Consider the following 24,393-nt stretch of genomic DNA (forward strand, 5'->3'; position numbering starts at 1 on the left):
TTCTTTGTCTTGGGTTGATACACGGTACATGTATCTCTGGCGCACTTGGGTACTACTTACTACTACTGTGTTCTGGTTTTGTTATTTACTAGCGATGATAGATTGCATTTCTAGCAGGCCATGGTACTCGGCCTAGCTCTACCTTCACTACATTTGTCTTTCTGTTCTAAATCATATAGGTTTTGCCCTCTCAGCATTCGTTCCTGCATTTCGGTACTTAGACAATTATAACCTTCGGAGTCATTTATATTCATGAACATCATACTACCCTACCTTTCAGTAAAAGAAAAATGCGCAAATTTACGGCAACAATGAAGCCATTCATAACTCTTGACCCTTCACTTCGTATTCATTATTGATGATTGCAGCCACGTCCTAAGAGGGAAGCTGGAAACTCTATGCGTCCCACCACAGTGAAGGAACCAGTCACCAGCAGTTTCCTCACTTCGCAGACATAAAACACGCCGATACCTCGCTTTCCACTCTTCGTCTCTCCATCTCTCTTTTCCATCTCATCTCATCTCATCTCAAAGAACATTCTATCGAACTAAAAACAAACAACCAATCAACAACACCAACGACAATGCCCGACGGAAAGGGATACTCCTACAACAGCTCCGGCACCAACAGCCAGGTACGTAAACAGCGCCCCACTAGCTACCTAGCTTGTACCTCCCCGCGTCATCGTTGAGGTCCTGACACGGCCAGGGTAACCACTACTGCTCGCGCGACTACGGCAACGGGTCGAACTCGTACCATTACTCGAACAGGTGCGTTATACTTTATCCCCTGGGGGATGTTTTCATCGCTACATACCGGGCGCTCTATATCGGGTGTACCTATGTGGTTCAAGATAAGGTCAGGTCATGCTAACGGGTTCGATTCTGCCTGTTTGTTTAGCAATGGGTCCTACTACTACTCCAACCCTAATGGGAGCACCTACTACAATAACGGAAATGGTGGCTCAACCTACACTCCTAGTGGAAAGGGAGGGAACAAATGAAGGCGTGCATTGATGGGTCTTCTTACGTCTCTAGGTCTTCTTTTTGGAGGCATTGATAACAAGTTGATCATGCATGTTTTGCTAGTCTATCTAGTGAACGAATGACTTTTCGCTAAATCCCGGTATTGAGTGTTTGATAAGGAGGACCATACATTTCAGCCGCAGTAAGATCACCAAATAGGATTTGCCCTTGCGGGAAAGTCCTTTTGTCAATTTCTGGTCCCTTGAAAATATACTGGGCATCCCGGAGTACCAACGCGAGGATGATGGCCCCAAGTTTGCTCATGGCAGGCTGGTAGTTTGTGTTGAAAGGACCGACCTCATACATAGTCAAGAATGATTTCGGGTCGCTAGAGTTGACATTAATGTCACCGGTAGAGTCGAGATACCTCATGTATGGCTCGCCGTATTCAGTGAAGGTGAGGAATATCTCGCCTTCATCTTGCGAGATAGTGATCCGTCTATTTGGCAGGAATTAGTAAATATAGGAAAAGACGAATCAAATTCTATCCTTGACACGAGGTTGAGGATAGAAAAAGGTGGGATATACTTGCCGATGGGCAGGATCAGGGCTCGTCATCAACCAGGCTACCATCTGCGCGCTTTCTTGGATGCGGATCTCGGAGGGCATTTCGGATCGCCGAGGCTCCCTCACGTCAACGAGTATACGGGGTCTGTCGTCGTTTTTGCCTTTCATGAACGCATCCACATGGACTTTGTAGTTCACAGTGTCAAGATCAAACTTGGTCATCAATTTCTTTCCAGACATCACCCACTCGACCCCGAGGTCTGGGACGGACATTGTGAGGGCATTTAGGAAAAGAACAAGCGCGTTCTTTATCGTGGGTTCGAACTCAGTTTCCAAATACCTCCTGTACCAGTTTGCATTGATATTTGGATCCATGCCTGACGTCGAGTACTTGTATTCGTTTCGTGCCCATTTTTCAAGTTCATGTAGTGGAATATCGTCGAAGAGGTTCGAAGTCTCAGAGGACGATGCGGCGTCATTGCGAAACACAACTTTGTCTCCAAAATTATCACCTTGAACCTGCATGGCTTGGGCCTGGAAAACGCTCGCGAGAGTAAAGTTCCCTTCGCCAGGCCTGCCGTAGAAACTTCTATTGTATGTGTGCCATGATTGATAGTCCTTTAGTACATCGGCAGCGCGCCCCATCCATTCATCGAGATCGAACATTTTTGGATCAAAGGCCACTGCCGGGATATTTTTCCAGATTATGCGTAAGGAGAGAAAACAGCGGTAGCTCAATCTGCCAGCTCCAACGAGTGGCCCATTGTTTATGCCCACGCCCTCGAGACACTCGGTCGGTGTGGCTGCTTGCCACTCTGAGACTGACGAAGGAAGTTCCACTATATCCCCCATTGAGAGACTCAGCAGGATGTATAGGTGAGTTGAACGAAGGTAGGAAACGAGAGCGAATGCTGTCAGAATACGCTGATATAAATCTGTAATAAAACGATGGGGAACGATAACGATGTATTGCTAATATTTGAATCGCTAGGATGATGCCAGAAATATGTCTACAAAGGGCCGCTGAGAATTTGAACGAGTTGTGTTTCTGGCCCTGGTTGGAAATAATTATCTGGGAAGGGGCGTCACAGTACCTGCACCCGCTATAACCTGGAGGGATGCACAATGCGAAGAGCACCTGCAGTTGGATAATTCTCATTGCTATATACCCTGCATCTACCAATCACAGCTCGTCGAAAGAAGCGAAGCCAGTTCCTCGAGGTACTTCTTATCCTCATCGTCAAAGCCTGACGGCTCCGTGCAATCTATATCAATAATCGCGACAGTCTAACAAATCGTCAGCCTACTTCCCAGCAAAATGCAAGGAAAAATAAAAAAATAGAAACAAAGATAACTTACCTCCCAATTTACCAAAATCGGCACCACGATCTCACTTCTACTGCTCGCATCGCAGGCAATGTGTCCGGGAAACTCCAGCACGTCTGGAACAACAACCGTCTCACGCTTCTCTGCCGCAGCGCCGCAGACGCCGCGCCCGAACCGGATCTCCTGACACGCCGGCCGACCCTGAAAGGGACCAAGCCAGAGGGTGTTTGTTACCGGTGCGGTACCGGTCTCTGTGGAAGATGCATTGGAGGACGGGAATTTATCGCGACGGATGTAGAAGCCAGCCCAGTTAACGGACGACGAAGGGGCGGGGAGAGCAGCGTAGGCGTGCCAGAGTAGAGAGGCGACGTTGGATAGATTGCTACGGTCCCAGAGGGTCAGTTCAGGTCGCAGAGATATTTTTGCGCTGATTCGCATACCTGACCCAGTTGCGCTGGCCCGTGACAAGGCCCTGGGCTTGCTGGATGACCTGGGTGTAGATCTCAGCTTTGGAGCCGTTGGCTGACCCGAAGTAGGAGGAGTCCGCGTGAGGCTAGGAAGTCAGTATAGTGTATTTTAAGTCAATTGGGTAGCATACCATGCTTGAGGAATTTGAGGTGAAAGTCGCAAAAAATGAATGACGGAATGGCGCGAGAAAATTGTGGTGATAAGAAAGTGGGGGTGTGATTGGGTGCGGGGAGCTACTCTTATACAGGTGACAATCACACTGCAATCGTCCACCAAAAACGCGTTTCTAGATGTTCCCAACGTGATGAGTGCGATCTCTAATTCTGGACCCCAATTCCGCCATCCGGATCGAATGGGATCTTCAGTAGATCTCCAGGTGATGTATCCCAAGCTCTCGGCTCCAACTGCTTTTTCGGTTATCGCTGATAAGATAAACTACACATTTGGAGACCCTTAGGTAGCGTTGCACGGGACTATTAAAGCGGTTTCTTCTCCTCCCGGAAAATTAACCAACATCTTTTAATACACTCATACACTCATGATCCAAAAATGTACACCGCTGCTCTCACTTCCGCTCTCCTCCTCCTCTCAGTCAACGCGAGAGATATCGTCTTCCCCCCAGTCGCAGGGGTTGAATCGGAGCAATTCCTCCTCGGACAACCTAACAAGATCGACATCACAAGTGGTAGCCAATTTTCTGGTCTCACCACATTCGCGCGTATTCCATATGTCAATTGCTTCGTGGACAGCGAGGCCGAGTCAACCCCGTACGACATCGCCATCCTTGGCGCTCCCTTTGACACGGTACGTTCCCACATAGCTCTCCTCGCCTTTGATGTCCAGCCAATAATCCGAAATCTATATTCAAGGGCGTCACTGCTCGCCCGGGTGCAAGATACGGACCCGGGGGGATCCGCCTTGGCTCTCGTCGCATCCAGGGATGGAACATCTACACCGAGCAGAATGTCTTCGAGAGCTGGGCGAAGCTGGTAGATTGTGGAGACGCGCCGTTGACATGGTTGGACAATACGGTTGCACTCAAGCAGCTTGACCTTGCGCATAAGGTATCTACCCTCCTGAAGATACAGTCTTAGTGTACGTGTGCGTGACTCTAACGGGTGCGGTGTCTAGGTTGTTTCTTCTCGTGCGACAAACAGTACGGATCATGGGCGCACGCCCCGGATTGTGACTCTGGGTGGAGACCATACGACGACGCTGTCGGCTTTGAGATCTACTTATGAGCATTTTGGGCCGGTATCGGTGATTCATTTTGATAGTCATATTGGTTTGTCTTCGCTTCATGAAGCTGTATGGATTTACTGACTGTGACAGATACATGGGATCCTAAGGTTCTAGGTATGACATCTCCACGTAAAAGCTGCTTATAGTGAATCAAGCTTACCTAGAGTTTATGCGGCGGAATATCTCATTACGCGTAAGTCAAATACCATTTGATATACTTCAAGAACCATACTCATATTTAACAGTGGCGTCAACCATGGGACTTTCCTACACCTCGCACACGAAGAAGTAAGTCAATAAAACCATCTCTAATCCAAATCTCACAATTATAGGGCCTCATCCATAACAATTCCATCCACGTCGGCATCCGAGCCCCCCTTAATCGTGGCAAAGGCGACATTAAAAACGATGTCCGCTGCGGTTTTTCAACAATAAAAGCCCGTGACCTCGACTTTCTTGGTGTAGCGGGTGTTGTGGAGGAAATCAAATCCCGGGTTGGAAACAGCAAAGTTTACATCTCGGTCGACATTGATGTCTTGGATCCGGCATTTGCACCAGGTACTTCGACTCCAGCGGGCTTTTCTATTTACGTCGTACTGACAATTACATCTAGCAACCGGCACGGCGGAACCGGGCGGACTCACGACTCGCGAACTTCTCACCATCTTAGACTCTCTCCGCGGTCTCCCGATTATCGGTGCGGACGTAGTCGAGGTAGCCCCTATATACGACACGGCCGCAGAAACTACTACCCTAGCAGCAGCAGAAGTTGCACACTCTTTGCTCGGTCTAATGGTGCTCACTCCGTTGGTTAATTAAAAAGCCAATGTGTAGTGGTTTCAGTCATCGACAAATCTGACAGATGGGGCGTGATACAGCCAAGAAAAGCATGTAATACTGGCGCTTCCTAATAAGCATCAATCATGCCTCCGGCAGTTCACCGCATTTTTCTAAAGAAAATAATCCCATTATACGCGTTCAGTATTAGAAGGAAAGAACGACCAACATCCATCGGTTGCACCTTCCCGTTATATGGATCGATCTTCTAATTAGGCAGGTGTAAACAAAGACCTGGACCTGGACCAACGGGACCTCAAGGGTCTCGCCTTCCTCAATGGCCCTCCTCCAGTGCTTCTTTTATGCAGGGAAGGTGCAATGGACTCCTGTCCCGTCGGTCGCTCCTGCCTATTGTAAACTGCCCTCAATCGCGCCTTCCTTGGGATAAGTACAATACCTACCTTACTCCTCCTGCAGGTAGGCACGATGATAGTACCCTCCTACCTCAGTCGGGTAACAACCTGTCCAAGTTCCTGTCTATCCTAGTACTAGAACGGTTGAACCTCTGCCGCGTCGACGGGGAGACGGATAGCGTGAGGTTCCACACAAGGACAATCACAGTGGAACTCCACATAGTATCCTAAAAGCTTATATTCAGTTTAGTTCCCTTTTCTAAAAGAAAAGATGGAAACTGTGTGAATTCCTCCCGGATGAATCTCAAATAGAGAGAATATACTGACAAGATGTCGAGTCTGCCTGAGGCGGCAAAATCTAGCCCTAGATTTTGAACGGGTAGTTGGTACTTATCCCAACGCCCGTGGGTACCTTGGTTGCGAGTTAGTCCTTCTTCCATTACTTTTGGCTATATCAGAATCTCGATATTTAACTGCTGTTATTATTGGCATGGTATTTTTTGTTACCTCCCACAAAGTCCCTCCCGCCCCACGACTACTTACAACAATATGTGGGGATCAGGTTGCATTGGTCATACATTCCCGGAGAGTCGCAGTGCAGGAGACTTCAGCTTTGTAGACACTCCTTAGTGAGGTTTCTAATCACATGAGGTAGATAATAATGCACTGTGTGTTTGCATTAGACAAAATTAACTTATATCTATGTAGTTCACTAAGCCGGTAATCCGACATCATAATGGGAGCTGGAGTGAACACCAGAGCCCAGTACGCAGCATCACAAAGACACCAGTAGCATCACATCGATGGTTAATTAGGCAAGTCCCTGCTTCTTGGAATACCCGATTATCCTCAGCATTCGGATTTCATCGGTGGCCACTTTTCTGGGGATGAATATCACATCATGTGTTCCAGGGTTTCTCCTCTACTACCTACTTCGCACCCCTCTTAGCAGCAACAATTATCTATCCTTTTTACTGGGGTTTTTGCCTCCTCCTGTAGATTTATATTGCCCCGCTCTCTGAGACATTGTTTGGGTAATGTGGAATGATCTCCACCTTGGTCGGTTTATGTTGGGGTGAATAGCTTAGAGAATTTCTTGTCATTTCACTGAAACCGCCGGCATTCCACCACTTCGGCTCGTGGACATCCCGTGGACCCCTCTGTGGCAGATAAAAACAGACTGAGGATAAATTACCATTTCGACCTAGTACTATGTGTGCCAGTACTGTTTTTGTTTCGCATTGAAGTCGATTATTACAAGTTTATCGCACGCCTGCGGGCTTACGCAGTTGATAACCGCACGAGTTCCGGTATTGAACAGGTTCAGATGGAAGTGTGGAAGTACTGGGTTGAAATTAGTTGACGCAGTCGATGGTTATAAGGACTGCAGTGCTACATTAACGCTTTTGTTTGAGCCGGCATCTTGCCTTCCTAGTTAATCTCCTGGGTTGCGCAGTCCAGTTCCATGTCCAGAAGCTTTCTCTGGCCTCCCTCGCCAGCGCGAACCAATAGCTGCTCGACAAGAAAAAAGATGTCAGAGGGATTTCCAGCTGTGTGGCCATTCATTTCAGAAACAGGTTTGGCAAATATGACTGGATCACTAGGTAGCTCCATATTGGCTCGGATGCAGCGGATGAGCCGTGGTCATAGGAAGAGTAGAGACTGGATAGACCGCGTAAAGGTGAATAGGTGGGGTGTTATTCAGCAGCAGGTGTGCTTTAAATAGAGGACGCGTGAACGTTGAAGCTGAAGGTGCCGGAGGGGCCTGAGTGCGATGTGATCGTCTGATCATGCTGCCTAGTGTGGCTGATGGATGCGCAAGTATCCGATGGCCGCATGATATCGTAGAGCACAGAGAACAGATAGACAACAATGATGATTCTTCAGCTCTTAATATGAAATGGTGGGATCTGAACAGGCGTAGTCTGCACCCATGGTCGCATTAGTATCAGGATCATTGCAGATTCAGCCCTGGCAGACAAGGAGAGTTAAGCACCTGGGCAGACAGATCTGGTTTGAAACCCCACCCATTTAGCTCTTGGAGGCTTGACGTACACCACCATCTTTCTGGTGTTTGCTTCTGCCTTGATTTTGTCTCGCTTGCTTTCTATTCTTTTCTTTTTCTTCACTGCATCTCAACCTGGCTGGTCAGCCGAGTCCTTCGCATGCGACTGGCCCTATTAGGGGGTGACTGCTGAAACTATACATCAGCTGGCGGCCCGTTCTCCAGCCGTTGATATAAAGGCGCAGAGTCCCTTACTCTCATTGCCGAACCTTGCTATTCGTGCTCTTATTTCTTCCTCCTATAGCTACACGGCGCATACTCTGCAGCATGCAACCTCCTGCAAGCCGACCGATGCCAAGAACCGCATTTGTTCGCCCTTGAAGCGAGGCACCCACGCAGTTAGTCGTCTATTAGAATCTAGACCGGTACCACACCCTATTTTTCCAGTGTAAGCCCTGCTAAATGCTGTCTGGCCTCACCCACATTCCTGTCCTGTTTTACTCGTCTGTTCCTGGCGACCGTGGTGATGCGTCCGTCTGGTACCGTTCGGTACCGTCCGTTACCGTTTTTGAAACCCACTGTTTTCAATGACAGCCAATGAGCACGGACCGATGACGCCATGTCCTGCCTGCCAAGCGCTGTTCCTTTCCCCGCAAAACGACTGACGCTTGGAGGTTGAATTAGGTCATGCTTTGTTTTTGACGCCGTGTAACCATTCTTGACGTGCAAAGGGAAAACAAAAAAGGAGGAGGTAGCGCAGAAATCGACTGTCAGATTTTGTTTCCACCATTTTTTATATTGAGGAACTTGGGAGGCCACCGGGAAGCGGCAGCGCCCGTTTTAGTTCCTGAACATCCGGGCGGCGCCACAAAGTCCACTCACTCACTGTCAGATTCGCTAAAAGTCGAAGAATGCCTGTCTCCCCGCGCATTTCCTCCTCCTCCTTCTCAACTCCGACCTCGTTTTCTTCCCCTTCGCTGTATCCGTCCTCTTGCAGCTCTGCAGATTCTGTCCCTCCTCTCACGTGTAAGTCAATCTCTTGCCGCCTTGTCCCCCATCATGCCATTCGCGACAGCGACGGCGATCTTCCCCTCCAAGCGTCATTTCTTTTTCCACCACCGTCTCGGACCCTTTGTCTGTCTTTGTCTCGTTAGTCCTGCCCGGTGGTCTTTCTTGACATTCCTCGCTGGCTTACCGATACAAATCCCCACCTGACACGTGTGGAATGCTTCGTCAATTGTCTCTAGCGTTGCAAGCTTGATGCTTCCTGGCTAATCATGTTCCGCTCAGCAAACCTCTCATCCCCATCTTCGTCTCCCTATCGGCGACCATCTCACACTCGTGACCAGTTGGGAAGTTTGATTGCCAGACACGGTCGTCCCACTCGCTTCTCATTGTCGTCCCTTGAGGAATTGACTGCAACGTGTTCCACATATAACCCTCCGTCGCCCCTCCCCCGCTCTCGTTCGCCAGTTGTCGACTTGTCCGATTCATTTGAAAAACTCTCAACCTACCAAACTAGATCAAGACCTATCCCAATACCCAAGTCGCCTTTCAACACTCACGAGGAGGACATTCCTGTCACTCCGTTAACTGGTCGATTCGAGCGAGACTGCTTCCCTCATCGCGATCTATCACCTGAGAGAACCCGAGGCGGACGTATTCGCAACAGAAATAGTCGTCACTACGGCGATCGTCGCTCTCTCAGAATGCGTACTGACAGCTCGAAGTTTTACACTCCTGTTACTTCACAATCCATGTCGTCGTCTGGACGCTCCGGCTCCCCGCAGCCAGCATCTCGGGCGCAAAATGCGGCCAAATCAGCACCAAATTTCCATCTCAATGATCTACCCCGGTTCCATCCTGCCGTTTACCAGTCGTCTGGGAGCTCTCAGACGCTGAGCGGACAGCCGCCGTCACCACGCCAGTCTCGACAGCACGTGTATCGTCCGGCTCCGGTTTCACGAGACCCGATCTCGCAGTACCGTGATTTCGTCGAAGGGGTTGTGTTTCAGAAACCGGGGTCACGTCCGTTGTCTCCTGGTCCGTCTGCCCCACGGTTGAATCCTCTCAACAGCCCAGGGCCTGTCACACCGTTGGCCCTGGAAGAAGCAGGTGGTTATCTATCTGCAGGCGCCAATAGATCTGAGCTGTCCTCACGAGATTTCCAGCATTCAGCAGCCGCACCCGACCTATTGGACCGCCTGATCACTCGCGAAAACGAAGTGGTTAGACAAAAAGCAAGGAAAGCCGCTAAAGGGTGGTGAAAATGCTAGGCGCCAACAACCCTGCCATATCCTTCGTCCAGATCCCTCTTCTGAAGACCCCATATTCCTTCCATGTGCTAAAAGTTCGGGCTGAGCATGATTGCTCCACACATCTCTCCCACATCTTACCCTTCACTTCCTGTATTCGATATTATGTTATACCCCGCATCGGCATTGCGACCACTGAGCCTCAAGCTTTCGAACTTATGGCTCCATGTTTTATCAACTCTCATTGACTTCCAACTGATTTACACACCTCAGACGTCATATTGTATTACGGACATTCATTAGCGCTTTCTTTTCGGGAACACGAACCTGTAGCTTGGGTCCAACAGTACCAAGCATTTTGTTATGTTAGATCTTCACTCAATGAAGACAATCAAGCGGAGTTAGAACTTCTTGTGACATAGACGCATTACTCAGCGAATTCTGGACACTCGATCAAAACATCCTTCCAAAACTACCCGTAAGCAAGATATATGAAATCCGGAGAAGTACTATAGCACTTCCGACCCCGGAGCAATCTCAGAAGCATGCTTCAACTGCTTTTATCTGTTCTCCAAAATTCAAACTATATTGTCCAAGATCGGGGCAAGCCCGCCCCATAACACAATCCACCCAATAATGTCCATCAGGATCAGGAAAAGGCCGTGCAGTTAAAGTGATGGACGGGGCAGGGCTCCTTGGCAGCCTCCCGGAGAAGAACATCGACTCCCCGAACCGCCGGGGACGAGTGGGGCGTGCAAGCACATACAAGCCTCTGGGAGACCGCAGAGGTCCCCTCCTCAAGATCTGCAACTTCTCCAACTTTCTTCTCTTCTTCAAGACCAGCTTATCCCCTGTCGTTGTTGTTGAAGGGGTGAATTTAATTTCCTACCAAATATTAAACCCTCAGTCCTCTCAAATTCTATACCCCAAGCAGAGGGCGGATGTTCAATTGAATCGACGCACCTACGGAACCGAGTCGCCGCGCCGTCCGATAACGGACGAAGACGAATCTCGAGCACGATACCCAAGGCTTCAGCGAGGACGACTCATACCGTTAGTTATTCGCCGCGACACAGATTGGTCGAATTGCGTACTCGCTGAAAAAGGAAAGAGAAAGCAACAAAATGTCGTCTTCCGCGGCGCCCGTACCGAGCTCAACAACGAGCGCAATGGATGCGCCCGGTTCGACGCAGAATCTCGCCAAAGCTCCCCCGTCCACGACCGATTCCAAGCGCAATTACAAGGGGTTCGTGGCCGGTGTGTTTTCGGGGATTGCGAAGTTGAGTGGTAAGTTTGGATAGGCTTCGTTCGGCCTTGGCCTTGTCCTACCTGTGTGCCATGTATTGGATGTATAGGCTAACAGTTGCGCTGTGTGATTTCAGTCGGCCATCCGTATGTTTGCTACCACCTTTCGAATTATAATCTCTGCTCAGAACGTATATGTATTGACTTGCGGGATCTGATAGATTTGACACGGTTAAAGTGCGGTTACAGACGAGCAAAGATGGCCATTTCAGGGGTCCGTTGGATTGCGTGATGCAGACGATTAGGAAGGAGGGTGTCTCTGGATTATACAAGGGGGCTACGCCGCCATTAGTCGGATGGATGGTCATGGACTCAGTGTAAGTCCAAGTCGGGCCTTATCGACGGCGTCGTGCTATACTTGGGCAGAGGAAGAGGCTGACAAAATGTGTAGAATGCTCGGCTCTTTAACGTTATACCGCCGCCTGCTTCTCGAGAATGTTTTCTCGAAGCCGTCAATACGTGCTATAACCCCGTTTGCGAAATACCAACCCGACCCCCATGCGCTGCCTAGCTTTGGACACGGGATTGCGGGCATTATGGCTGGTACGACGGTCAGTTTCATCGCTGCGCCAGTTGAACACGTTAAGGCGCGGCTTCAAATTCAGTATGCCGCGGATAAGTCAAAGCGGCTGTATAGCGGGCCGATAGATTGCGTTCGCAGACTTGTAAGAGGTTTAAGTGAAATGCTAGAGAGTATGGTGTGCTGATCCGTCATAGCTGGGTACCCACGGAATTACAGGCCTCTATCGGGGTCTCTGCGCAACAATCCTATTCCGCTCGTTCTTCTTCTTCTGGTGGGGTTCCTACGATGTCCTAACACGGATGATGAAGGAGCGGACAAGCCTCTCAGCACCAGCGATCAACTTCTGGGCCGGTGGCATCTCTGCCCAGATATTCTGGCTAACGTCGTATCCATCGGATGTGGTGAAACAACGCCTGATGACGGATCCAATGGGCGGTGCACTCGGTGACGGGCAAAGGAGATTCCGGTGGTGGAAGGATGCCGCGGTGGCAGTTTATCGGGAGCGTGGGTGGAGAGGATACTGGAGGGGCTTTGTTCCATGCTTCTTGCGTGCGTTCCCGGCGAACGCGATGGCGTTGGTTGCATTTGAGGGTGTGATGCGCTGGTTACCATAGTGCTCAACACCAGCACCTTCATGATTTTTGGCTCTGGCGGCATGAGAATAGACATATATACAGGGTATAGATCTTGACTAGACGAACAAATAATACTAACGATTAGAAGACTACATTGAAGATGGCTATTTTGAGAGTCGGGACCTCGATAGGCGTGATGGCGCGGGGTGTCAAGTTCAGCCAGACTCCACGGTATTTCCGTTTTCGGCGGCTGGAAGACCCGCCCCTGTGTAGCTTAGATGGGGCTATTGTTACCTGGGAAGCAGGAGCAGCGTTTCTACTGAGATCCAATTTCCTTGACGCCGCAGTCGAGTGTCCAAATATAGACTGGCGAGCTTCCCGTTGCGGATAGTTCGGTCCATCATCTTCAGGCGATCTTCAGCCGCTAATTCTCTCCCCAAGGATCTCCATCTCCAACACACCTCGACTTCCTTCTCCCTCGGTTTGTCCAGGGACGTCCGCTCTTTAATCCGCAAGCTGGAGATGTCTCTCAGGCTCCCGGGCCAGGTCAATTTTGCCTTCGAGTAGCGAGACCTCGGCTGTCAGAGGCCATCACCGCCGATCCGACGATTGACCACGTACGTCGAGACAAAGACACTCTCGCCAGCAAGCTTCATCCTTCAAGACTGTCGAGCCGGCCAGCATGGCCGTTGCGCGCACCATGCGGCGCACGAGTCCAATTACAATCATATTAGCCTGCCTGTTGGCGTTCGGCTTCCTGTGCTTTTTGCTCTCCTCGCCCTCGCCCTCGCCCCCGGCCTCATCCTCACCTCCCCCCACCGCCGACTCAAGGCTCGAAGACACAGCAGAACACCCTCTCTCTCCTCCAACGAAACCCTTTATCCCGCAACCAGTCTACAAAGATGGCCACCAACCGCCTCCTCCAGTCGTCAAGTACAACCTCAACAGCCTCACGACCAGCAGCGACGCAACCAGCAAGGGCGAGCGCGTCCTCATTCTCACCCCCCTCGCCCGCTTCTACGAAGGATACTGGGACAATGTCGAGAAACTTACATACCCACACGAGCTCATCTCGCTGGGGTTCATAGTACCACACACAAAAGAAGGCAACGCCGCAGTGGCAGCGCTCGAAAAGGCCATCAGCAAGACCCAAACGGGCGCAGTGCCCAACCGCTTCGCAAGCATCTCCATCCTCCGGCAAGACTTCGACCCGCCGCTCCAATCGCAGGACGAAAAAGAGCGCCACAAGCTTGCCAACCAGAAAGCCCGCCGCGAGTCCATGTCCCGCGCCCGTAACAGCCTCGTCTTCACCACTCTCGGCCCAAGCACCTCCTGGGTCCTCTGGCTGGACTCCGACATCGTCGAAACCCCGCCAACCCTCGTCCAAGACCTAACCTCCCATAATCGCCCTGTAATAGTAGCCAATTGCTTCCAGCGGTACTACAACAACGATAATAAGAGACAGGAGGTCCGCCCTTACGATTTCAATTCCTGGATTGATTCACCTACGGCCCAGGCTCTCGGCGATACATTGGGCCCCGACGATATTCTGCTTGAGGGATATTCTGAGCTCCCTACATACCGCAGCCTTATGGCTTACATGGCCGATACAAAAAACCCGCGCCCAAACCGCATTATCGACCTCGACGGTGTCGGTGGCACCGCGCTCATGGTCAAGGCGGATGTTCACCGCGATGGCGCAATGTTCCCGCCGTTCCCATTCTTCCATCTCGTTGAGACGGAGGGCTTCGCCCGTATGGCGAAACGCTTGGGGTATACTGTGCATGGGCTGCCAGATTATTTTGTACGTTCCCTGGACTCCACCACTAGTAATACGCGATGTGCCTTTGGCTAACAGTTCTTCCTTTTTTTGATCCAGGTATACCATTATAACGAGTGATGTTCTTCTCCCTCTCCCTCTCTTTCTTTATTTCCGGTTTCAGGATCTAAAATACTGCTTTTGTGCTTGTTTGTACTTTACTGTGTACCAGGGTTAAGGTAGGGCTACTTGCTTATAGAATGGAACGGATGGGATCAGGAATGGTTGCATATAGCCGGTGGCATGCATCCTGCGCGCTGTGCGCAGGCTGGGGTATTCTTTACCCTTCTTTTCGGTGCTTTTCTACACTAGGGTTTTTCATATTGGTTACTTTTACAACATGCTTGGTTGTTGTTGCTAGGTACGGTTGGGTTGGCACTAGGCGTTCGTAAAGTGAAATAATATATATACTGGATAATCTAGTTGAGCTAACTGGTGGTATAATTGCTTGGCTTAGATCTTCTAGATATTTTCTTTATGAGTGTGGCGTATCGAGGTGTAGGTGTGCGTAGACCGTATTGGATATATTAGGTTATGTGGCATTGCGGATATAGAGATAGTTAAAGGATTATCGCAAAAGCGTTCTAGGCATATAGTAAATGCAGTTCGTCTAGATGTTATGGATGTAGTATGGGCGGTCCTCCATGAGTTTTCGGGGTGAATCGGCTTAATCCACTGTTGATTAAGACGGATACTGTTATCTGGCAAGAGGACTAGATTTAATCCCACGAGATCCTGTACTCTGGTTAGTATTTTTTCATAAAATATGATTAGCCGGAAAGGAAAACTAACGCAAGCATAATCCCGGCACCAACAGCGACAGCAATGAACTGGATGATGGTCTTCTTAATCTCTTCGCCCTTATTCTTTCCCGTCTCCAACAGCTCGGGAATAACCGAGACGGTGCCGACGTAAAGGAAAGTTCCCGCCGTGAAAGGCAGAAGCATGTCGCCCCATGTAAGACTTGTTCCTAGGAGACCAGGAGCGGGCGAGCCTGAGACTCCATCTGCGGTAGTGGGGTTAGAGCCGCCAAACTCCTGCACTGCAATGCCAATAAGGGTGCCGATGAAGGCCCCAATGGCTGTTACGAACTGTGCGCCCATGGCCTTGCGCTTGGAGAAGCCAGATTGAATCAGAAGGGCAAAGTCGCCAACTTCGTGGGGAATCTCGTGGAAAAAGACGGCAACTGTGGTTGTTGCACCGATGGTAGGCGAGGCATAGAAGGAGGAGGACATGGCAAGGCCGTCTGTGATATTGTGGGTGAAGTCGGCGATTAGGTTAAGGTACCCGCCTAGCTTTACGCTTGGGTTAACCTCATCTCTGACGACGCTGGGTGCCTCTGGCTCTGTCTTTGCAGATTTACGCTTCTTGAGCTCGTTGTTGGTTGAGCCTGCGCTGGCGCCGGTGGTAACAGCGGTTTCTTGCGCGGTATGGCCGTGGGAGTGTGAGTGCGAGTGGTCATGGCCTTCGCCTCCCGTGGCGATTCGGAGAGTTTTATCCATGGCGACGAAGGTGAAGAAGCCGACCATGATGCCGAGACCAAGGAGGAGATTGCGGTTTGGCTCGACCATGACGAAGCTCACATGCTCCGGAGAATCTTCACCAAGGAAGATTTCTGGGAGAAGATGAAAGAGCGTATCTCCCAGGAGGCCTCCAACAGCGAAGGCAACCATCACGGACAACGACGAGGGGTCGATGTTCGGAGGGCATAGCGCAAGGAGGAAGTCTATGGTGGGGTTAACATGATAGCACGCGACAGCATCGAAATCAAAACTTACTCGGAGGGCCCGAGATGTATAATGTAGCAAGAAGCGAGTTTACGGCTGGGCTCCCTGGGAACAGAATTGAGAAGATCTTCGAAGTCAAGCTTGTTGTCTCGGGACTTGTAGCGCGCTTATGTTCATTCAGGGATTGAACGAGGGGGCAGCTCTAAGTCGCGTTAGATTGGGTCTGCAAAGAGCTGGTCCTGGTGGTATGGTCATAGGCAGCGGCGCATATATACATCATACTGGCGTATACAGATGTACGGCCATAGTTAACGCACCTGCAATTGCTCCTCGATCTCGCTGACGGACAGATCGCCGACGGCGAGAGCATCTTGGGCAGCTGCCAAAGCAGAAAAGAAAGCGAGACCGACAGCCAGCGCAAGGCCAATCCTGCGGGCGGGAGATAGAGTAAACAGTGGCATTGTAGAGGATTAGTCTAGAACAGGCTAGACATGAAACTGAAGCTCCGTCTCAAGGTACTCTTCCCCGGCTGGAGGTGTTGACACGACGGAGAGCGATAAAGCCGCCGATATCGCTTATCAGGGACTAGCCAAACACGCCAAGACCAGGTGCAAACAGCACCGACGATTTTCCCGCATCGATAAGGATTTTTATTCTGCGGCTTGAGCTTCTCTACAACTAGTCGTCATTTTTTGCATTTCTCTTGCGTGCATTCAAGATGGGTAATATCCGCCAAGCAAAGAAGAATCGCTCCTCTGCGCCTAAGCAGAAACCCAAGCGGTCCGGCGTACTCAAAAACGGAAAGAAGAAGATTAATGTTCTGGGCAACGCTATTATCGCAGAAAATTGGTATGTTCGCCAGGTCCAGTCGCTTCCACCAACAACAGCAACAATTCTAATAATGTGTCGATTATAGGGATCGCAAGTCGACACTCACACAAAACTACCGCCGTCTAGGTCTTGTCCATCGACTCAACGCCCCATCTGGAGGTTCCGAGAAGCGCAAGACTGAGAATGGCTTGGAGGAGGAGGTCGCAGACTCGCTACACATCAAGGGCAGTGTGGATGCCATGAAAAACAACGCTGTGAGCGAGTTGAAGGTCGAGCGTGATCCTGAAACCGGCAAAATTATTCGAGTTATCCGCAAGGAGGACGACCAGGTCGAGGTCGCGGGACGCAAAGTCCGCCGCTCAAACCCGCTTAACGATCCACTGGACGATCTGTCCGACGACGAAGAAGATCTGACACCGCAAGAGAAGAAGTCCGCCAGCAAGATTGTGCAGCAGCTTGAAAGGCAGGCCGATACCGAGGGACAAGCCCCCAAGAAGCCGCGCCACCAAAGTAAACGGGAGGAAGAATGGATTACGAGATTGGTTGAGCGATACGGCGACGATTACCAGGCTATGGCTCGGGACAGGAAGCTCAACCCCATGCAGCAGACGGCAGGTGATTTACGACGGAGGATCAGCAAGTTCAAGGCGACTCAGGCTTGATTGTTTTCTGGTTGAAAGCGAATATGCGGCGAATACGGCGTTAGGTTGATTTCAGACAAAAGTGTCTATACGGGATTCTAGAATTGGTTAATTGTTGATGATCGACCCGTTTACTTTCAAAATAGACATGCAAGTGTGTCTACACAGTACACTGACATTGATATACACATCCATATACACTGCAATACCCTTTAATGACAATGGCTTTCCCGGTATTCAGCTCAATCTCCCGCTAGAAATTACTACTACGCAAAACACGTCTTAAGCCAATTGTAGCAAAATGCGCTCAATTACCACACCTGGCCACGCGTTTGTCCACAATCCAAAACTCGCTTTTTCCTCATGCATGCTTTACATCTTCTCTCTATCGCTCCTTGTCATGTCAATGGCCCCTACTGGAACCATGGCTACCATGATGCGTCCGCTCATGATGGTCCTCATACTATTCTCCCTCTCGTTCGTCCATGGTCAGATCAGATAGTGAGTCTCTTCGTAGTATCCCACCCAATATTCTACCAGAATCCTAAAGGATGGAAGTTAATATAGAATCTCCAGTGACTCCCAAACAAGCCGCTTCCGCTGTCCCTCGCCGAACACGTCCTACTGCGCCACTGAATCTCTCCTGGGCTCGTCCATCATATCATGCGGACCTGATGGAACAGCTGAGATGAGGTCTTGTCATGTTGAGTATGTCTTGGTTTTGCTCCGCTCACCCAACATCTCACCGTAAAAAAAGTTCAAAACGGGAGTTGTGAAGGGTAGCTTGAACTAATGATAAGCAGGCTATTTGGCATAGTGCCAGTTAAATACAAAGGAGCTGCAGTTTGTGAGTGAATCATATTACATCCACACATCATTACCTGTGATCATTGCATTCACTAATCGAGGTCAATGGGACATATAGGCTATGAAGCATCCGCCCGCTCCGGCAATGCAGTTTGTGCTTTCAACGGGACAGGTTACACACTCTCCGGGCTGAAAATCCATATACCGGAGACAGCCCTATGTGATACTATGCTCCTTATACCTCCGACCATCGACGAAGTGGATAATGAGGAAGCGCAAGCGGCAAACAAAAGACAAAACGAGCATGAACCGGAAATATCTGCATCCGACGAGGTGTCCATGCACTCAAATCCCTCAGAGGATGCCAAATCCGCAATCCCTGCGGGGCGTGACATTACTTCGCAAAATTTACCTCGCGCGGTCATGCTACCTTCGATCCCGCTGCCTGCTCCGAGTGACGTGAGAGACCATAATAGTCCCATTTGCTCGAATCCTTGGGCGAAAGACACAAGGACAGCAGATAGAATGACGCTAGACGTCGTGCTCGTGGTCCCTACGCAGAGGATCGAGATCGCAAGCACACTGTCACAGCCTTCGTCTTCTGCGGTGTGGGCGACACAGTCTACACATACCAGTCCTCCCATGGTCACTTCAGAAGGCAGTGACATTTTTCCCAGTACCTTAACACCGACACCGGCGACTGGGACATATTCTAAGACCGCCGTTAGTGGTCAAAGTGGTGGAAACTCGACGTGGAATGGGAGTAGTGTGCATGGGACGGATTTATCGAATGGGGTCGAGTACGTGAATCTAAGGACGGTCATAGTTGTTTGTATTTTCACATTAATACTGTGGGCTTTTGCTTTACTTCACTGTTTTTAGGTTTTCAGCTGGTTGGGCGTAAAAGGCTTTCTTTCTTTGTATGCTAGGTCTTCTTGTTTTGTCCAAAAGCTTGATTGAGGAAGCTTTGTTCAAGGACTTCCCTTGGATGTACACTACTCGAGTCGTTGTCATCTGAAGACTTCTCATATTTTGTATTCCTTTTGTCTTCGAAACAATGTTTCAAAGAAAATAAAAGAGAAGAAAAGCATTCAAACAAACCCACAGTTTTTCACTGCGTACGTAGTAGGACCTTACATATCACTCACATACCCATAGCGCGCAACCTTACCCCCATCCAGCTCAATATAATAATCGGCATCCTTAATTGCCTCCAACCTATGCGCAATCGTCACAACAGTCGACTCCCTCATCTCTTCCCGGAGTACCTGCTGGATCTCCAAGGAACTCTCATGATCAATCGACGCCGTTGCTTCATCCAGAATCACAATCGAGCTGCGCCGCAGTACTGCACGTGCAAGCCCAATGAGCTGCCTCTCTCCCTGGCTTAGGTTCCGGCCTCCAGCTTCAACATGTGTCTCGAGCGTCCATCCGCGCCGGCTGCAGATCCGGGATAAGACAGCCAAGCATTCGGCGTCGCTGTATTCGGAGACTGGGTCGAGGTTCTTGCGTATGTTTCCGGGGAATAGAACGGGGTCTTGTGCGACGAATGTTACACGTGTCCGGAGGGATTGTTTTTCGACAGCTGCTATGTCGATGTTGTCTATCAGAATTTTACCTGAGGATGGGGTTACAGCGGCGAGAAGGGAGACGGCCAGGGTGGATTTGCCGCTACCGGTGCGGCCGATCAGGGCTGTTGTAGAGCCGCCGGGGATACGTAGGTTGACGTTTGATAAAGATGGGTCTAGATGCGGTGCGTAGCGGATCTCGACGCCCTCAAAGACAATGTCGGCGCCGAATTTTGGCCACGAGGCTGGCGGGGTGATTGTGCCAAGTGGTTCTTGGTCGACGTGGAGAAGCTCGTCGATGCGCTCGACGGAGACGAAGTCCATTTGGAGCTGCCCGTATTGGCGGCACAGGCCGTGAGTGGCGTTGACGAAGCTGTTTGCTGCTATCAATGCAAAGGCTGCGAGGCCAGGTGTCACGTCTGTGTAGAGGGCTAGAGCTGTAAGGACGAATGTAGAAAGTGCGGAGAGGCTCTCGAAACGGTAAGACAGCCAGCTTTGGAGAGACCAGTAGAAGTGGTCCATTCCCTGGAATTTGTCAACCACTGCGATGACTCGGTCTTGGAAGCGAGGTTCCGCGTGGAATGCGCGGACTGTGGTGAGGCCGTGGAGGAGCTCGCCAAAGTTGGATATTAATGGACTCAGGGAAACCATTTCAAGTCGGCGAAGGCTTTGAGAGGTTGGTAAGAAGTGTAGGAATGTGAAGACGAATGATGCGGTGAGTAGGATCGTAAATGCGAGGAATACCGGTGTCACTGAAGCGATAACGAGGACCGAAGATATCCAGGTGATAATGAGGAACGCGATGAGCTGGAATTGTTGGCTGATATCACCATCCACCACTCCAATATCCGATGTCAGCCGGTTCATCAATCGGCCAACAGGAGTAACATCGAAAAACCGAAAGGTGGCATGGCTAACACCTATCATGACCTCCTGGAAGAGCTTTTGGCCCGCACAGTAAACAATGGTAAGCATAAAAAGCTGAGCAACAAGCATTGTAATAGCTGTGAACATGGTTATTCCGAGGAAAACCAACAACCATGGCCGCACATTCTCAATAGGCGCAGGGAGCTTTTCGAAAGGGTCTGTTGGTGTCCACAGGAGTGGTCTTGGTTGTGCTGAGAATGCTGTCCATTGTCCAAAGGCAGCTTTTTCTGAGACAGAATGCCCTAGCACGTTTGCAACTTCGCTGTATGCCTCTCCCCATTCCTTGAGGAACCAGGACTGTCCAACTGACATCAGACGATAAATCGACATAACAATTATTAGCGCCCACCACCATCTGTACTTCCCGGCCTTTATGTAGTTCCAGTACACTGCAGCTTTCACGCCCCATTCCGCTCGGTGCTCTTCCTCGATAAACTTGGACGGCACGGCCGCCGAGTGGTCTTCGAGCTCTGTCTCATCCGTTGCATTTGCATCATTTGAGCCTTCAGTTTCGTCTTCCATACCTTCCAAGGACGCCGGCGACTCGAGCGTTGCCCGGCCATCCTGGATATGCACAATTTGATCGGCAAGGTGTCGAACAAGGTGGATGCGATGTGTAACAAGAACAACGACACGACCGTCCATAAGAGGGCCCGTCAAACACCTGCGGACAATTGTTTCGGCCGTATTGTGGTCCAATGCTGATAATGGGTCATCCAGAAGCAGTATCCTAGCAGTGCTATAGACTGCTCTCGCTAGAGCAACGCGTGCCTTCTGCCCTCCAGAAAGACCAATTCCGTTCTCTCCCACGAACGACAAGTCCCCGTGTTTAAAATTCGAAAGATCTGGGAGTAACGCACAAACGTCCAAGACTCGCTTGTACCGCTGTTCATCATATGGGGAGGAGAAGAGAATATTGTCTCGAATGCTCATGCTCTGTAGCCATGGTGTCTGCGCACAGTATCCCATCATTTCACTTGATATATAAGACGTGCCTTGGATTTTATCTAGTTCACCCAAGAGACCTTGAAGAAGCGCAGTCTTTCCTGCCCCAACCTTGCCATGGACAACAGTGAGGCCAGGAGAGATGGTCAGGTCTATGTCTGAAAGAACCGGAGAGGATTTTCCAGGCCAAGCGAAAGAGCATGCTTCCAGCCGGAGGGGTGCAGCATCACCAGAGGATGCAATGGCCCTGCTTTCTTTATCAGGCTCGGTCATGAAATCCTGTATACGCTCCATGGCAATTGAAGCGTTGATCAACACCGTTATCAAGCTCGGTATTTCTCGTAGGCGAGCCTCCAACATAGTGAAGAGTTGTAGTGCGGGGAATATAACGTCGATACTCAAGGGATGGCCAGCCAAAAGCGTATAGGCGTAGAGAGCAACAACTGGGAACAGGCCGCTGGCGAGAACATTGACGAATGAAATAGCAAGACTCCATAGTCTTGTAATCACACGTAATCTCAACTCAGTTTCCCGGGCGTCCATGACTTGGCCTAACCAGTGGTTTTGCCAGCCATACCATCGGAGATGGCGGAGTGCCTCCACAAACTGGGATGAGACTTGAAGCCTAGCATCCGTGGCGGTTCTTCGCACTCTCTCCCACCGGAGGAGAGTGCGTGTGATAAGTACGTTGACTGACTGTGCAACCACCACCACTAGTACCCCAAGGAAGCAGGACGGCCCCAAAACTTTCCATACAAGAACCACGGCAATCACTAAGCCTAGTGGCTTATTGATTAGGGAGTCAACTTCCCAGAATCGTTGGGCAACCTCGTATACATCACCTCGAAGTAAGTTAAATATCTTCCCCATGGAAACAGGGGCTTTAGGTTTCTCTTTGCGAGTAGTTCGCCACAGAGTTAATAAACTCCATAACCATGATTTATTCGAAGACTGATTGGAACCATCCCCGTCTTGCTGTTCGCCTTCTGCAGATTTATCATCGGCACCCTGCTCAAACAAATTCTTCCTCACAAGTGCTTTCTCGTATACCATCATCATCATCTCGCCACGGCTGCGTTCATAACACCTTCTTCCATACCAGAGGTTAAATACCTGAGATTGCGCAGCAATCAGACGAAGAACCAGCGACAACATCGCATAGACTAATGCAGCACGGTTAGACCGGTTCTCGGCTTTCATCGCCTGCAAGAGCTGCTGAAGGAGAAGTGGAGTAGAGAATTCTGCATGTCAGGTTAGCGAGTATACAGTCAAGAACAACCCGGCGGACATACCACATATCATCTGCACTACTGAAATTGTGCTGATGATGACAATATCTATACCATTGGCCCGAAGTAGGCGGCCAATGACGCTTCCTCGAAGCTGCCGGAACTTCTCGTGGAGCCTTTTGTGTTGAAATTCAAAAGGGAGATACCAGACATCATCCTCATCTAACTGGCGTTGCTTGCCCATGGCCATTAGTGGCGCCATCCAAGACACGGTGAAAAACTGCCACAGCCGCAGGTTGTCTTCCGGGCTTCGAAATTTGTTAGATGGTTTCTGTCCCACTGCACTGATATCAATGCAGGGTAGCAAAGCTGGACGAAGGGGCATTGCAAGAGTAACTGTGCAACCCAGCAGTGAAGCCGCTGCGGCAAGCTGAAAAGTAAATAAATTGGATACTGCATAAGCATTGCGATTAACAATAAAGGAGAACTCCGTAATCCCTGCAGCTAGGAAGAAGGTAAAAAGTAATTTCGGTGCTGTCCTCGGGCGTTCGATGGCCGTAAGGATCACGCTCCCGGTCTGGACGATTGGAATTCAGCTGCTGTTCACAATAGAGACAGCGGTCTACTTACCCAAGAACCAAAAAGAGCCCAGTTAGCCAGATCTATACCATTTAGCACAATCTTTAGAAACTCAGCAGCGGATCCGATTACTGAGATGACCAAGAGAGCGATGACCCAGCCCAGACGGTGCTTCGTGTGCTCTAATGGTAAGTCTGGGCATGGAAGTAACTCTTGCACAAAAGGCCGAGTCCATTTTGGGCGACGAATGAAGGGTAGAAATCGAAGCACATAGCTCAACCAAGCACAGAAAATTACGACTGCTGGGATTAGAGTAGAATACTCAATTGCACACAGCGATAGCCGAGCATTCGGCGAGTCCTATGAGCATCGGTTAGATAGGAACCGACGTAACATCCATGATCCGTTGGGGAGAGTGGCTTGCCCAAATGACTCGACATGAGTCCAATGCGCCATATTCCATTCCGAATGGCAATGAATGATCGAATTTCAGGGACGAGGATACATTCCAAAGCTGACGGACTGTTGAAGGATCATGATGAGCGAGGGGGCAACCCCTCCGCTCTCCGACACTCATTGGCCCGCTGTGTACATGCCTGGGGCACCAACTTTTCACTACGACCTCACTATACCACTCCAGGAGCACTCTATACATTTAGCTTGGTATCTCACATGGTTCTCGGGGATGAATTTTTTTTAACTGCGTTTCTTTTGTTGTTATCCCTGCTGATGATTGTTTGTTGGCAACCGCACCCATGGTGCAGTGTTTCGGAAATATATACTTCAAGGTTTGAGCCACACAACCTTCCCCTAGTAATATCATGATATAGCCTCGAGAACCATGGGCAGCCAAACGCTTTCTGTTTTTAAACCTTGCTTGTTATTCCTGATTCAGGCGA

At 50.0% G+C, this 24,393-nt stretch overlaps 11 protein-coding genes across 11 annotated transcripts; 7 read left to right on the forward strand and 4 right to left on the reverse strand.

Moving 5' to 3' along the window:
• The first annotated feature begins 389 nt into the window (after window positions 1-389).
• On the forward strand, window positions 390-1,403 carry ASPSYDRAFT_46177 (uncharacterized protein). The gene is made up of 3 exons (XM_040847167.1): window positions 390-634; window positions 709-770; window positions 901-1,403. The coding sequence occupies exons 1-3, from the start codon at window positions 584-586 to the stop codon at window positions 1,001-1,003; spliced, it is 216 nt and encodes a 71-aa protein (XP_040701968.1). The 5' UTR covers window positions 390-583; the 3' UTR covers window positions 1,004-1,403.
• ASPSYDRAFT_1178857 (uncharacterized protein) lies at window positions 1,116-2,384 on the reverse strand (the record flags this gene model as incomplete). The annotated part of the gene is made up of 2 exons (XM_040840334.1): window positions 1,116-1,444; window positions 1,523-2,384. The coding sequence occupies 2 exons, from the start codon at window positions 2,382-2,384 to the stop codon at window positions 1,116-1,118; spliced, it is 1,191 nt and encodes a 396-aa protein (XP_040701969.1).
• A 98-nt stretch (window positions 2,385-2,482) lies between these two features.
• Window positions 2,483-3,685, reverse strand: ASPSYDRAFT_179417 (GAF domain-containing protein). Its single transcript, XM_040843487.1, has 4 exons — window positions 3,457-3,685; window positions 3,299-3,411; window positions 2,892-3,240; window positions 2,483-2,819 (listed from the first exon to the last, which is right to left on the reverse strand). The coding sequence occupies exons 1-4, from the start codon at window positions 3,457-3,459 to the stop codon at window positions 2,709-2,711; spliced, it is 576 nt and encodes a 191-aa protein (XP_040701970.1). The 5' UTR covers window positions 3,460-3,685; the 3' UTR covers window positions 2,483-2,708.
• A 190-nt stretch (window positions 3,686-3,875) lies between these two features.
• ASPSYDRAFT_153512 (agmatinase) lies at window positions 3,876-5,387 on the forward strand (the record flags this gene model as incomplete). The annotated part of the gene is made up of 8 exons (XM_040842290.1): window positions 3,876-4,130; window positions 4,196-4,390; window positions 4,458-4,611; window positions 4,659-4,675; window positions 4,733-4,761; window positions 4,814-4,856; window positions 4,901-5,126; window positions 5,182-5,387. The coding sequence occupies 8 exons, from the start codon at window positions 3,876-3,878 to the stop codon at window positions 5,385-5,387; spliced, it is 1,125 nt and encodes a 374-aa protein (XP_040701971.1).
• A 3,689-nt stretch (window positions 5,388-9,076) lies between these two features.
• ASPSYDRAFT_119592 (uncharacterized protein) lies at window positions 9,077-10,030 on the forward strand (the record flags this gene model as incomplete). The annotated part of the gene is made up of 1 exon (XM_040840401.1): window positions 9,077-10,030. A coding segment is annotated over one exon (954 nt), but the record flags the coding sequence as incomplete, so codon positions are not given.
• Window positions 10,031-11,142: 1,112 nt separating this feature from the next.
• ASPSYDRAFT_152504 (putative mitochondrial carrier protein) lies at window positions 11,143-12,460 on the forward strand (the record flags this gene model as incomplete). The annotated part of the gene is made up of 5 exons (XM_040842203.1): window positions 11,143-11,305; window positions 11,401-11,410; window positions 11,485-11,640; window positions 11,715-11,988; window positions 12,041-12,460. The coding sequence occupies 5 exons, from the start codon at window positions 11,143-11,145 to the stop codon at window positions 12,458-12,460; spliced, it is 1,023 nt and encodes a 340-aa protein (XP_040701973.1).
• A 643-nt stretch (window positions 12,461-13,103) lies between these two features.
• Window positions 13,104-14,321, forward strand: ASPSYDRAFT_152789 (mannosyltransferase complex subunit MNN9; the record flags this gene model as incomplete). The annotated part of the gene is made up of 2 exons (XM_040842233.1): window positions 13,104-14,225; window positions 14,301-14,321. The coding sequence occupies 2 exons, from the start codon at window positions 13,104-13,106 to the stop codon at window positions 14,319-14,321; spliced, it is 1,143 nt and encodes a 380-aa protein (XP_040701974.1).
• A 638-nt stretch (window positions 14,322-14,959) lies between these two features.
• ASPSYDRAFT_90358 (Zn(2+) transporter YKE4) lies at window positions 14,960-16,273 on the reverse strand (the record flags this gene model as incomplete). The annotated part of the gene is made up of 4 exons (XM_040852320.1): window positions 14,960-14,975; window positions 15,033-15,966; window positions 16,019-16,169; window positions 16,250-16,273. 4 exons carry the CDS (start codon window positions 16,271-16,273, stop codon window positions 14,960-14,962), a joined length of 1,125 nt encoding a protein of 374 aa, XP_040701975.1.
• Window positions 16,274-16,685: 412 nt separating this feature from the next.
• On the forward strand, window positions 16,686-17,460 carry ASPSYDRAFT_153262 (nucleolar protein 16; the record flags this gene model as incomplete). Its single annotated transcript, XM_040842261.1, has 2 exons — window positions 16,686-16,816; window positions 16,884-17,460. 2 exons carry the CDS (start codon window positions 16,686-16,688, stop codon window positions 17,458-17,460), a joined length of 708 nt encoding a protein of 235 aa, XP_040701976.1.
• Window positions 17,461-17,600: 140 nt separating this feature from the next.
• On the forward strand, window positions 17,601-19,254 carry ASPSYDRAFT_1032401 (uncharacterized protein). Its single transcript, XM_040839780.1, has 4 exons — window positions 17,601-17,940; window positions 18,016-18,147; window positions 18,243-18,286; window positions 18,365-19,254. The coding sequence occupies exons 1-4, from the start codon at window positions 17,741-17,743 to the stop codon at window positions 19,126-19,128; spliced, it is 1,140 nt and encodes a 379-aa protein (XP_040701977.1). The 5' UTR covers window positions 17,601-17,740; the 3' UTR covers window positions 19,129-19,254.
• ASPSYDRAFT_69300 (putative ABC bile acid transporter) lies at window positions 19,065-24,017 on the reverse strand. The gene is made up of 4 exons (XM_040850465.1): window positions 23,919-24,017; window positions 23,546-23,854; window positions 22,979-23,492; window positions 19,065-22,927 (listed from the first exon to the last, which is right to left on the reverse strand). The coding sequence occupies exons 1-4, from the start codon at window positions 23,955-23,957 to the stop codon at window positions 19,380-19,382; spliced, it is 4,410 nt and encodes a 1,469-aa protein (XP_040701978.1). The 5' UTR covers window positions 23,958-24,017; the 3' UTR covers window positions 19,065-19,379.
• Between the last annotated feature and the right edge of the window lie 376 nt (window positions 24,018-24,393).

Source organism: Aspergillus sydowii (genome assembly GCF_001890705.1).
Source record: "Aspergillus sydowii CBS 593.65 unplaced genomic scaffold ASPSYscaffold_6, whole genome shotgun sequence".
NCBI classification, from domain to species: domain Eukaryota; kingdom Fungi; phylum Ascomycota; class Eurotiomycetes; order Eurotiales; family Aspergillaceae; genus Aspergillus; species Aspergillus sydowii.

Bases quoted from the DNA above. Each gene is read 5' to 3' on its own strand.
- ASPSYDRAFT_179417 (XM_040843487.1), bottom strand. The intron at 3,241-3,298 runs GTATGCGAATCA...CTGGGACCGTAG, and splicing joins GGCCAGCGCAACTGGGTCAG to CAATCTATCCAACGTCGCCT. The intron at 2,820-2,891 runs GTAAGTTATCTT...ACGATTTGTTAG, and splicing joins CGATTTTGGTAAATTGGGAG to ACTGTCGCGATTATTGATAT.
- ASPSYDRAFT_1032401 (XM_040839780.1), top strand. From the start codon at position 17,741: ATGCGCTCAATTACCACACCTGGCCACGCGTTTGTCCACAATCCAAAA. The intron at 18,148-18,242 runs GTATGTCTTGGT...AATGATAAGCAG, and splicing joins ATGAGGTCTTGTCATGTTGA to GCTATTTGGCATAGTGCCAG. The intron at 18,287-18,364 runs GTGAGTGAATCA...TGGGACATATAG, and splicing joins ATACAAAGGAGCTGCAGTTT to GCTATGAAGCATCCGCCCGC.
- ASPSYDRAFT_46177 (XM_040847167.1), top strand. From the start codon at position 584: ATGCCCGACGGAAAGGGATACTCCTACAACAGCTCCGGCACCAACAGC. The intron at 635-708 runs GTACGTAAACAG...TGACACGGCCAG, and splicing joins GCTCCGGCACCAACAGCCAG to GGTAACCACTACTGCTCGCG. The intron at 771-900 runs GTGCGTTATACT...CTGTTTGTTTAG, and splicing joins TCGTACCATTACTCGAACAG to CAATGGGTCCTACTACTACT.
- ASPSYDRAFT_69300 (XM_040850465.1), bottom strand. From the start codon at position 23,957: ATGGAATATGGCGCATTGGACTCATGTCGAGTCATTTGG. The intron at 23,493-23,545 runs GTAAGTAGACCG...CCAATCGTCCAG, and splicing joins GGGCTCTTTTTGGTTCTTGG to ACCGGGAGCGTGATCCTTAC. The intron at 22,928-22,978 runs GTATGTCCGCCG...CCTGACATGCAG, and splicing joins AGTAGTGCAGATGATATGTG to AATTCTCTACTCCACTTCTC.